At 71.7% G+C, this 12,134-nt stretch overlaps 1 protein-coding gene across 2 annotated transcripts in view; it reads right to left on the bottom strand.

The window, feature by feature from the left end:
• SLC12A5 (solute carrier family 12 member 5) overlaps positions 1-11,200 on the bottom strand; it is a 30,395-nt gene extending 19,195 nt beyond the window's left edge. The window contains exon 1 of one of the 2 annotated variants that reach the window (XM_090064994.1): positions 11,006-11,200. In XM_090064994.1, coding sequence (XP_089921120.1) covers positions 11,006-11,144 — 139 coding nt within the window. In that variant the 5' untranslated portion in view covers positions 11,145-11,200. Of the gene's footprint in view, positions 1-1,522; positions 1,699-11,005 lie in introns of those variants that run through there. The other variant, XM_090064995.1, reaches the window with a different exon arrangement.
• Between the last annotated feature and the right edge of the window lie 934 nt (positions 11,201-12,134).

Below are 12,134 nucleotides of genomic sequence, written 5' to 3'. Positions count from 1 at the left end.
CTGGCGCGGGGGCGCGTGCGGGCGCGGGGCGGCCGCCCCGGAGCGAGCGCCCGGCTTCGATCCGGCTGCGCTGCCTCCCCGGGGACCGCTCAGCACGAAGCGGCCTTTTAATTTGCTGCTGCGGCGCGGCGGGATGCCTGGCAGGCACCCGCACCCGACGGCCTCGCTCCAGACAGCGCAGCCGCCGGCGCGGGGCGGCTGCGGGCTCTGCGCCAGGCGCCCCGACCACGGGCTCCGGACGCGGCTGCGGGACTGCAGCCCCCGGGGCACAAGCGCGGGCCCAGGCCAGCAGCCCCTCCAGCCCGCGGCAGAGCGGCCCAGAGGCCCCGGCACGGCGCTGTCAGGCCGGGCCGCGGGCAGCCGGCGCGAATGGCGCTGCCCGGAGTCCCGGCAGCAGCGAGCGGCTCCCCCGGGGCCGCCGGACGCAGCCGGGCTATTTATAGCAAGGGGAATCTCCCCGCCCGGGCCCAGCTGGCAGCTCCGCGTCGGGCCCGGGGGCCAGATGCCGCCCCGCCCGGGAGCAGCCTCCTGCGGCGACCCAGACAAGGAGCCTGCTGCTGCCCCGCGCCACCCCCCGCAGCCAGCGCCGCGCACGGACGCTTCTCATGGGACCCCGCCAAGGGGCCCCGCCGGCGGGGACCCTCTGCCTCTGCCGGGAGCACAGCCCGGTGCCCCTCAGCTGCCTCTTCCCGCCTGTGCCCCGGCTCCCCCGGCCTGTCCCAGCCCCCGGGCGCCCGGCAGCCACCTGTGCGCGCAGGCAGCGCCCGGCCCCGGCGGCAAGGCCGGGGTCTCCCCGGGGCTTCCTTCCCACGGGAGGCCCAGGGGCGAGGGGCCTTGGGGGCACGCAGGGGCGGGACGGGGACTGCCAGCTGGGGCGACCCGCCCGGCGCCCAAACCTCGCAGTGCCTGACCCAGATCGGAGCAACCGCCTGCCCCTCCCTGCCCAAGCGCGGATTAGCTGCCTGCGAGCAGATGCAGCCCTGCCAAGCTGCCTGCGCTCTGCTGCGGAGATGCCCAGGCGGCCCTGCCGCCTCCGCCAGCCCGGCTGCCCGGGCCCAGGGCAGGGCAGGAAGCGAGCCGGGGGTGCCGTGTGCCCCTGCCCGGGGCAGCCGGCGCGGGCGGCCCGGGATCTGCTCAGCGCGGGCCTGGCAGGGGACCTGGGGCAGGGGCTCGGCCCCGCCTGCAGAAGCCGGTGCCTGGGCACACGGGACCCTGGGCTGCAAGCCCGGGGGCGAGGGGCGCCCTGCGCACGGCCCCTCCCCCCAGCCCGCGTGGGCCTGGCGCAGGGCAGCCCCTCCTGGCACAGCGCGGGGCGCCCCGGCCCCGCCGTGCCCAGGCTCGGGGGGGCTGGCAGATGCCCCCGGGCTCCCGCCCCCCCGCGCCCCGCAGCCGCCCGGAGCCGCACTGCACCGGCCGGGCCCCGCGGGCGAGGCGCGGCGCGTTCAGCACCGTGGACGGGGACGGAGGCGGGCGATGCGGGTGCGGGTGCGGGGCCCCGCTGCGGACCCCGGCCGCGTCTCACCTGGGCTGGCGCCGCCCTCGCCGTCCTCGCAGTCCGCCAGGTTGTTGAGCATGGCTCAGCCGGGCTGCAGTGCGGGTGGGTGCGGGCGGCGCGGGCTCCGGCGGCGGCGGCGGGTGCAGCCGACTCCTCACTTCATCATGTATGCAGCAGGCATGAGCCCGGCGGCGCGGGGCGGGGCGGCGGGGTGGGGGCGGCGCTGCCCGGCCTCCCGCCCCCCGGCACTGCGGCTCCCGCCCGCCCCCCGCCCCTCGCCTCGGCATGGGACGGGCCCCCGCACTGCCCACCCCACCGCCGGCCCCCACGCGCAGGCGGGCCCTGGGGGCAGACAGACGGGACAAGGGGACAGACAGACGGGTCGTGGGGACAGACAGATGGACCCCGGGGACACACAGGCAGGCCCTGGGGACAGCCTGCGGGCCTGGTGGCAGGGGTAATGAGGACAGGCAGGCTGGCAGTGGGGGCACCTGCTGGCACTGACCCATGGGGCGGGCGGGTGCCCCTTACCCACTCACTCCAGCCAGGTCCCGGGTACCCTGGCAGCTGCTCGGGCGAGCTGAGATCATGACGGGCGCTGGCATTAGTTACTTCTGAGGGCTGTAATTAATTGTTTACTTTCTCCTGGTGCGGGGCCAGCTGCTCTGCAGCGCTGCGCCCGCGCCCTGAGGAGGCTGGCTCCTGGCCGGGGCCTGACCCCTCCCGCCAGCCACTGCCAACCTCCTGGCCTGCCCCAAACAGGGGCTCCGACCCGGCAGCCCCAGGACCAGACAGGGACCTGGGAGAAGGGCGCCCTGCGGGTGCTGGGCCCCGGCAGCTCCTCGCTGGGGCAGGGCCGGCACTCGCCAGCTCCAAGGCAGGCAGCCCCTCCAGCCCAGGGCATGGAGCCAGGCCCTGGAGGCCTGTTGCTGGCAGCTGGGGCCTGGCTGGATGCAGGGACTGAGCCCACCATGCCGTGCACCACAGCGACATCAGCCCTGGCCTGGGCATGGTGGGGTATGGTCCCCTCCCTGCCTCAGCTGCCCCCTTTGCACCCAGGGCTCCCACCTCAGGCCTGGGAGCTCCCACACCCTTGCACCTGCTCACCCACAGCCCCTGCCACCCACAGTGATGGAGCAGGGCCCAGGCAGTGTGGGGGCTGTGCCCCTCGCTGCCCCTGCTCAGGCTGCAGGAGCAGGTGACCGTGGCCCTCAGCGCTCTCCTCGCCCCCAGCACCTGCAGCCTGCACAGGCAGGACTGGGAGCTGCGTGAGGGCAGGGCCCGGGGCCCGGGGCCAGCGGCTCTGCCTGTGGGGACATGGAGGCCGTGGATGCGCCGCTCAGCGGCCGGGGGGTGGGGGTGGGGGCAGGGATGCGAGCACGTGAGGCTGCTAATCCCCGATCCTGGGATTAGGGCTCCACAGCAGGGCTGGGATGTGCCAGCAGCGTGCAGGGGCCTGTGCCCAGCGCCCCCAGGAGCAGCCCACGGCACCCAACCAGCAGGCCGTCCATGAGGCAGGCAGGGGTGGTGTGGGGAGGGGGCTGGGCGGGGAGGGAAGGGGCCCAGCTCCCGCTGCCCACACCAGTACTACCACGGCGCAGGCAGGATCCTGGCACCTGGCCAGCGATGGCAGCCGTGCCCCAGTTCCTGTGCGGTGCCGGGGAGCCGCGAGCACCTGACACGGTGGGGACGAGGGCCACGTCTGCCCTGCCCTGCACCCTGGCCATGGACACGAACCCTCCTGTGACAGCCGGGGAACCCTAATGGCATTATAGGAGCGCAGACAGGGTCCAAGGCTGCCCAGCAGCCAGTGACCATGACCACCCGCTGCCACCCAACCACCATCACACACCCACCACTGTCCCTGTGCCATGGCCAGCACCAGCAGCCTGTGCCCAGAGCCATCGCCCCCACACAGCCCAGAGCCCTTGAGCTGCACGGCCTGCACCCCCCGCACGGGCAGGCACAATGTGCAGGGCTCAGCGCCGGCCTGTATGGCACAGACACGGGGTAGCAGAGGAGCCGCGGTGGTACCCGGCCTGGCACTGCCGGGCTCAGCACAGCACCGTGCAGGTGGCAGCATAAGAACCGGGGAGCTGGACCTGCCCCCCCGCCCCCCAGCACAGTCCCTGGCGCAGTGGCCCAGGCCCCCACCCCAGCACCGGGCAAGCTCACGGTCCCCGCATGCTGCTTGGCGGAGCCCCAGCTCCAGGGAGGGTGGTGCTGGGAGATCCCAGGCCTAGGGTCTGGGCAGGGGGTTCCCAGGCCTGGCCTGCCCAGGGCGCTCTGCTCAGGCACGGGGAGCTGGGCTGGTGCCCAGGGCTTCCCAGCAGGACCTGACATTGGGCTGCACTCAGCGACCGCCATAGGAGACAGGAGCCGGTGCGGGGACAGACACTGCCCAAGAGGGGCAGGCAGGGCTCGGGGCCTGGCCTGTGCAGACGCAGCCCCTGGAGCAGCACAGCACAGCAGCCTCCCCGCCGGCCCAAGCCCTGCGCCACCCATGCAGCTGCCGCAGCCGCCCAGGCTGCCCCTGCCCAGATGGCTCCGGTGGCCGAGGCGGAGGCCCTGGGCAGACAGCAGAGCCCAGATGAGCAGATGCCAGATGAACTCCCCTGGCGGAGGCCCGGCAGGGGCGAAGCAGGGGCCAGTGCCAGGCTGCGGGGCCAAGGGGCTGGGCCTGCTGGACGGCGAGCGCTGGAGCTGGGGGTCCTGCAGAGCCCCCCCCGCCCCGCCAGCCCGGGAGCCGCTCCTGCCCCGGCACCGTGCCAGCCCAGCACCACGACAGCTCATCCGTGGCCCGCGCGGGCAATGGGACGCAGGAGCAGGCAGCTGGGACCCAGCACGCTGCCGGTCCGGCCCCGCCAGCCTCCCCGCATCACGGGCAAGCGGGGCCACGTGTGGTCCACCTGCCCTGGGGCAGGATGCTCCCTGTTCAAACCAGCCCAGACATCCACAGTGCAGCCGCTGAGCAAGACGAGAGCCGTCCCGACAGCCCCCCGCATCACCCCCAAACGGGTCACAGGGAAAGCAGGAGGCCAGCATCCTGCTGCTGCAAAGAGGGGTCATGGACCGACCCCTGCAGAGGAGGGGAAACCCCCAATGCCACCAGTCTGAGCGGGGGGGGATCCCTTCCTGCCCCAGGGCAGGGGGGACTCAACTGAGCACAGGGGCAAGACCCTCCAGCCGGGACCCCGCGGGGTTGGTGCCAGCAGAAGCACTGGCGCAGCCCAGGGTCTGCCCCTTGCTGGGCGCTGCTGCGCGGGCGCGCACGGACGCTCCCCGCGAGCATGCCGCTGCGCTGGTCAGGGGACAGCCTGAAGGTGCAGGGCCGACTCGGCACGAGCAGCAGCTGGCGCCAGGGGTGTCCCCTGCCCTCCCCTGTGCTCAGCCCCCACACTCCATGGGGAGGCAGCCCCCACGGTGCCCCCAGCTCAGAGCTCCCCGCGGTCCATACAGCCCCCCCGGCCGTCCTCCCGGTCACCAGCGCCGGCTCTGGCACTGCAGCACATGCCGCAGGCACCGACTGTGCCTGGCCCGGGGGCTCGCCATGCGGCTGGTGCCCCCGCACGCTGCCAGGGACAGGCTGGGGCTGCCCGAGCCCCGGCGGCTGCAGGGGAGTCTCAGCTGAGCCCCCCCCGCACAGCATCACACCCCCGCACACCAGCGAGTCACCGCCACCGGTTCCCATAACAGGCGCACAGCCCGTCTCCATGGCAACCCCAGCGCCCATGGCAATGGGGACCCTGAGCGCCCGGTGGGTGCTGCCCCCCCCCCCAGCCGGTGCTAGGCCGCAGCATCGCCATCGCCATCGCCATCACCTTAACCTGAACTGACAGTGAGAGGGATGACACTGGGCCCAGTTGCCATGGAAACAAGAGAGCCTCCTTAACCAGTGTGTTGCCATGGAGATCTCCCTGGTGCTGGGCGGTAGGGGGATGTTCTTGCACGTGTGTGTGTGCGCGCGCGCACCTCCACCTGTGCCCACATGTCCCCGCACACCAGCCGGCCCACGTGCCTGCATGGCCCCCTCCCAGCAGGTCGGGCCATGCTCACCCCCTGACAGGCCCCCACTCAGGCTCCTCGGCGCTCACACGCGTGTGCCCGAGCAGGCCCCGGCCCATGTGCGTGCCCGGGGTGCGCCAGGCACGGCCCGCTCCCGCAGCCGGAGGCGTGGGGGGTTGCCAGGGCGACTCAGGCCTCGCTCGGCCGCCTCCAGCCATCTAGTTCAAGGGTTTATTTTAAGAAGCTCTGTGAATATTGGAGTCTGCCCTGGGCCCGGGGGCAGTGGGGGCAGGGGCTGGCGCATGACTCCGCTGCCCCCCTTGCGCCGTGCTGGGGGCCGCTGCGGGGGCGTGCGGGCCAGGGCCACGTGCTCATTAGGCCAACGAGCCCGCCCGCAGACACGGCCCGCGCCCGGCCTCCCGCACGCGAGGACGCAGCTGCAGGGCCGTGGGGACGGGCTGGCGCGGCCGGGCAGGACGACGACCCTGGAGGGGCCTCTGCCAGGTGCCGGGGACCCACGTGCCCCCTCCCCACGTGCCAGCCAGGCAGCGCGGAGACCCTCTGCTGTGGCCCCCGCTCAGCCCAGCACCGAGCGCTGTGGGGGAGCCCAGGGTGGGGGCGCGGGAGGCTGCGGGGGCTGTGGGTGCAGGGCCGGGGCGGCGCTGGGGCCTGTGCCCGCAGCACCCCAGAGGCACCCCAGCCCAGGCCCTCTGCCCACGGCCCCTTGCCAGCCAGGAGGAGCCCACGAGGAGAGGGCAGCCCTGGGATCGCTGCTGCCCAGCCGGGCCGTCGAGTCGTAGCATCGCAGAACACAAGGGCGGGAGGGAGCTCAGGGATCACATCTAGTCCGACCCCTGCTCCAAGCAGGACCAGCCCCAACTCCATCATCCCAGCCAAGGCCGTCTAGCCGAGTCTTCAACACCTCCAAGGATGGAGACTGCACCACCGCTCTGCGTACCTGTCCCAGTGCTTCACCACGCTCTCCGGAAGAAAGTTTTTCCTAATATCCAACCTCATCTTGCTTTACTGCAGCTGGAGCCCATTGCTCCTTGTCCTGTCATCTGTCCCCACTGAGACCAGTCCAGCTCCATCCTCTTTGCAGCCCCCCTGCAGGGAGGTGAAGGCTGCTCTTCAACCCCTCAGTCTTCTCCTCTGCAGGCTAAATCAGCCCATTTCTCTCAGCCTCTCCTCACATGTCCTGCCTCCCAGCCCCCCAAAGCATTTTCATTCCCCTCCCTAGGACTCTCTCCAACGTGTCCACATCCTTTCTGTAGTGAGGGGCCCAAAACTGGACACAGGATCCAGAAGTGGCCTCCCCAGTGCTGAATGGAGGGGAAGCATCACTGCCCTCGATCTGCTGGCGACGCTCCTACCGATGCAGCCCCGGATGCCGGTCGCCTTCTTGGCACCAAGGGCGCACTGCCGGCTCCTGTCCAGCTTCTTGCCCCCTGTCCCCCCAGGTCCTTTTCTGCAGAGCTGCCGCTGAGCCTGTCCCCCCCAGCCTGCCCCGGTGCAGGGGATCGCTCCCTCCTCAGTGCAGGACTTTGCACTTACCCTTGCTGAACCTCAGGAGATCCCTTTGGGCCCAATCCTCCAATTTGCCCAGGTCCCTTTGAATCCTAGCCCTGCCCTCCAGCGAATCTACTGCCCTCCCAGCTCGGTGTCATCTGCAGACTTGCTGAGGGTGCGCTCTGTGCCATCACCCAGGTTGCTGATGAAAATAATGAACAAAACTGGCCCCAGGACTGACTGGTGGGGCACTCCACATGATACCGGCTACCAACTAGACCTCGAGCCATTGATTACTACCCTCTGAGCCTGATGCTCCAGGCAGGGTCCACGCAGTGAGACCCCCTGCGGTGGCTGCAGCAGGGAGAGCTGCCACAGGCCCATGAGTAGGAAGCCTGGCCCATGAGTGAGTCACCACAGCCAGAGCTGGGGTCCAAGCCCCACTCCCCCTCAGGGCTCCTGCAGGCTGGACCCTGATCTGGCTTGCGGTGCTCCAGCCTGGCCCACCGCCACACACAGCCCCAGGGACATGGCAGGACAACCGTGGCGCGGCTCACCCCCACGACGACACTGAAACCCACGCAACAACATGGGCTCACGTCCCTGCCAGCTCCATCAAGGTCTCACTACAAGGCTCATGAGCGCCTGCACCTGTCGGATGGGCCCAGCTCCCGGAGGCAGGACTCTCCGCTCCCTTGCAGCCTCCAGCCACAGGCAGCACAGGCATGCATCCCGCAGCCAAGACACGGGGCCTGGGGCTGAGCCCTGTGACCCTGGGCCCAAGCACTATGCAGACTTAGGCAGGCCTCGCCTCCTCTCTGCCGTGTCAGCAGGATCAATCCCTGCCTGATCTCAGCCCTCCGCCCCTTATTCCCACTCTCTTGCTGCGCTGGGCCCTGGGGCTGGGGCAGCAGGAGCCCTGGAGAACCGGCTCTGGGGGCAAGGCTGGCACAGTGGGATGGTGGCAGGTGGCGCATACAGCTACACATGCCCTCCTCTGCCCGCCGCAGCCATAGGAGTAATGCCGGCTCCCGCCCCTCCCCTGGCTTGGCCCGTGCAGTGCCCCTGCCACAGCACAACCGTAGCCCTGCAGAGCCACCCCTGGGCCCCGGGGCACAGGCCCTCGCCCCAGGGCAGCCCACCTGTGCGGCCGCAGGGGCGGGGGCAGGGCTGGGACCCCGCGGCACCCGTGCCACCCGTGCCCGCGCGGCCCGCAGCGGCCAGCAGAGGGCGCGCCCCGCCCAGCCTCGGCCCTCCCGCAGAGCTGGGTCGGGGCAAGGCGCCCGCTCGCGGGGCCGGGCCCCGGGCTGCTCGGGGGTCCTGGCCTGTCCCACGCACCCCGCCGCCTGCCCCCACAGCTCGGCAAACCCCGAGGTCCAGCCTGCCAAGGCTCATGCCAAGGCCCCCAGGGCGGCAAAGCCTAAATGGTGACTGCCAGGCCCCAAGAGGGGCTCCCTGGGGCCTGGGTCGCGGCAGCCCGTGTCGCCCCAGAGCCACGCACCACAGCCCCGCAAAAACGTCCCCCCCCCAAATCACAACCAACAAACAGGGCAGGGACAGGCAGGTCTGACCGTGGACCTGGGGCGCCCGTGCAGAGCCGCGATCCTGGAGCAGGGCAGGCCCTGAGCCCGAGCCCTGCAGAGCCGTGGGTGCGCTCAGGCCCCACGGACGACAGGGGCCAGACCACAAAAGGGTGAGATCGCAGGGCAGCTCTCAGGCACAGCCCAGCCCAGCCGGCTTGTCCGGGACAACAGGGCCCAGCCAGTCCCCAAGCACCCAGCCCTGGATGACAGGGTCCAGCCACCCCCTGAGCACCCAGTGGGCCATGACAGGGCCTAGCCAACCTCCACCGCACCCAGCCCTGGATGACCGGGTCCGGCCACCCCCTCCCCAAGCACCCAGTGCAGGACGACAGGGTCGGGTCCAGCCAAACCCCTGGCCATGCAGCCCTGTGGCATTGGACAGGACAGCCCTGTTTGTTATAGGAGGGCATGATCCAGCCCCTAGCCTCCGGGGCGGGAAGAGACACCGCCACGGCCAGTTCCTCCACCTCTACCCACTGGACCCGGCTGAGCATGGGGTTGTGGCTGTGGCTGTGGCTGTGGCGTGACAGGGGTGCTACTGCCCACGAGCCAGGGTGACCTGGGGCTCCAGCCACCCCGGGTACCAGGCTCCAGTGCTGTCATCGAGCCGTCGCAGCCAGTGCCGCAGGCGGAGCGGGCGTCCCAGCGCCCAGACGTGCGCGGGGCAGGGCAGGGCTCGGCTCGGCTCCCTGGCAGCAGGTGCTGAAGTTCGGCTTCTGCTGGGCTGCCACAGCCACCCCCTCGATCCTGGCACCAGCCGCTCCCCAGGGCCCTGTGCAGCGCTGGCCCAGCCTGGTGTGGGGGAGCGCGCAGCCTCGGGCCCCTCCGCAGCACCCCGCAGCCATGGCCGTGCTGGCCCCGGGACCTGGCATCCCTGCAAGGGCTCTGGTGTCAAAGGGATCTGGGAGGCTCAGAGCCGGGGCGTGGGGTGGGGCGCCTCGGCCAGCCCAGAGCCCCCTGCCCAGAGCCCCGTGCTGAGCCCAGAGCCCTCCACGGCCTTGCGGGGCCTGAGCACCCCACGGCACAGCACAACACGGCTCCATCTGCGTCCCCAAGCCCCACGCGGCGCGGCCTGGGGCTCTGACAAGGAGCACAGCGTGGCCCAGGCCCCCCAGCCGGGGTCCAGCTGCTCCCTGCCCCGATTCCCTCCCCCAGCTGCCCTCTGCAGAGGGCACAAGGTCGCGGCGTGGACAGGCAGGCGCAGGGGCGGGGGAGCATCCTGCCGGCAGAGCTTGGGTTTCTGCGATCGATCGATGCAGCTCCAGGGACCGGCCGGAAGCGCCGCCCGCGCCAGGCGCAGCGCAGGGGCCGGCTCCGAGCTGGGCCAGTGCCACCGGCTGCAGGGGGGCGCAGAGCCCCAGGCCCACGGCTCAGCTCCTGGAGGAGCCGTAGGCAGGGCTCGCCCCTGGGGAGCTGGCACGGGGCAGGCGGCTGGGCCCTGCCAGCTTCGACGCCCAGGGCTGGTCCTTACCCTAGCAGCCCTTCCTGGCTGGGGCAGCAACGAGGACTACCCCCGGCTTGTCATGGCCGGGGCACGCCTGGGGCAGGGGTCTGGGCTGGCACCCAGCACTCCCGGCACCCACGGCCAGGCCCGGGGGACAGCTGCCGTGGCCTGCGCCATCCTCAAGCCCAGGCGCCCCCACGCAGGGCACCACGGCCCGGGCAGCATGTGGGCTCCCCCAGGCAGGACCCGTGGCGAAGCCCCACGCAGCTGCAAGTGGCCGTGACCTCTGGACCCCGCGTGGTGCCGACCCCCCACACCGCCAGACTTGCGGCACTGCAGCCCCAGCCCCGGTGGCGGTGTGGGCAGAGGGGCCCGGCGGCTCCAGTCCGGCTGCGGTTCACTCTTGCAGCCCCTCACCCCTTTGGCCAGGAGTCACCCCTGGTGCAGGGCCGCCAGGACCCCCACTCCAGCATGGGGCCGGCACTGCCTGTCCCCAGCCCGCCTGGGCGGGCCCAGCTGAGCAGAGCGCCAGGACCAGCCAGCCCGGCCTGGTGCCGAGGAGACGGGCTGCAGCCGGGAGGTTTCCTGGAGCAACCAGACATCTCCCAGCCGGAGCTGGACCCTGTCTGCAGCAGAGACCCTGCGATGCCCGAACCCGGCCCCAGGACTCGCCACGCTGCACGCACCAGCCCACCGCCCCAGGCTGCAGGACACTTCCCCGCTCCCACTCCAAGAAGCAACTTTTTGCTGCAACCCTGCACGGCCGCATCAGAGCCCGCCAGCACCACGGGGGGCACAGGGCCCACGGCAGCCAGCTCTGCTAGGACACGGATGCTGCTGGGCGCCGCTCCCCAGGGCCTCCGCACCGGGTGCCCAGCCCAGCCCACAGCTCGGGGAGGATGAACACAGCTCCTGCCCCGGCGGCCTCGCCCGTGGGCATCGCGCCCTGCCCTGCAGAGCATCACTTACCTCTGCCGTCTTCTCCGGGGAGGCCACGGGTGCGGGCGCCCTGCAGCGGGTCAGGGGGTGCGTGGGGGGCTGCAGCGCCTGGCCTGCCCGGGGCCGCACCCTCCCGGGACAGCGCGGTGACGGTGAACCTCTGGCTCATGACTCGCCGGCTCCAGCTCCCGTCTCCACAAGTGGCTGCCAAGGCAGTGGCTGGATCCGAGCAAGCAGTTCCCCTCCCTCGGCTGTGAGCTTGGTCCTAGTGCCCTCCCAGTGCCGCGCTGGCTGCAACGGCCACGGGCCTGGCAGCACACGGGCCCGGCAGCCGGGCACAGGGGCGGCACCAGCCCCACGCCAGCTGGGCCCACGGCCGACTGCACCCACCACCCCTCTGCCCATGCCAGGCTGCAGCACCAGCCACCAGCCCCGTGCCCCGGGCACGGCTGGCCGGCAAGCCCACCTCCCCAGGACCTAGGCTGGGAGCAGTCAGGGATGCCCGTGTGCCCCACAGCCCGGCCGCCCCGGTGCTAGAGCACGAAGTGCAGCATGACGGGCGGGAGGGGGCACAGGGGCACCGGAGGGGTCCGGTGGGCTATGTGGCGAGGGGCTGGGCACCAGGCAGGTCCTGCACGCTGGATGGGCCAATGACCCCGGCTGTCACACCTGGCACGGCTCAGCTCTGCCCAGTGCAGACGGGCCGGGGCCGGGGGCTTTGGCTTGCCCGCTTTTACCCATCTCACAGCACTGAGCTCCAAGCAGAGCGGTTCTGGGACCAGCCCGGCCCCACAGCCACATGCCAGCGAGACTGGCCCGGCTGGGGGACAGAATGAGCTGGGGCAGGGGCAGAGCAGCTGCAGCGCCCCAGGGTGAGAGGAGGCTCTTTGCTTCCAGACTCCAACATGGACAGACACGCATGGACATGTGTACAAACATGCAGAGCCCAGTGTACACCAAGCAGCCAGTGCCAGTGGACGCAGCCGTCCTCATCCCAGGGCCGTGGCCTGTCACTCCTGGGGTGCGGGAGTGCAGCCATGGGAGAGGAGCAGGGAGCCATGCCCAGGCAGGGCTCGGCAGGGCAGAGCAGGGGTGGCAGTGCTTGGGGGGAAGCCGGGGAGTGCAGAACCAGGACGTGGACGGCTCGCACACATGAGTT

This window comes from Crocodylus siamensis, chromosome 10, assembly GCF_052110815.1.
Source record: "Crocodylus siamensis isolate JL-2025a chromosome 10, ASM5211081v1, whole genome shotgun sequence".
Lineage (NCBI taxonomy): Eukaryota > Metazoa > Chordata > Crocodylia > Crocodylidae > Crocodylus > Crocodylus siamensis.
The sequence above is the reverse complement of the archived record's forward strand: the minus strand, read 5'-3'. Positions and strand labels throughout refer to the sequence as shown.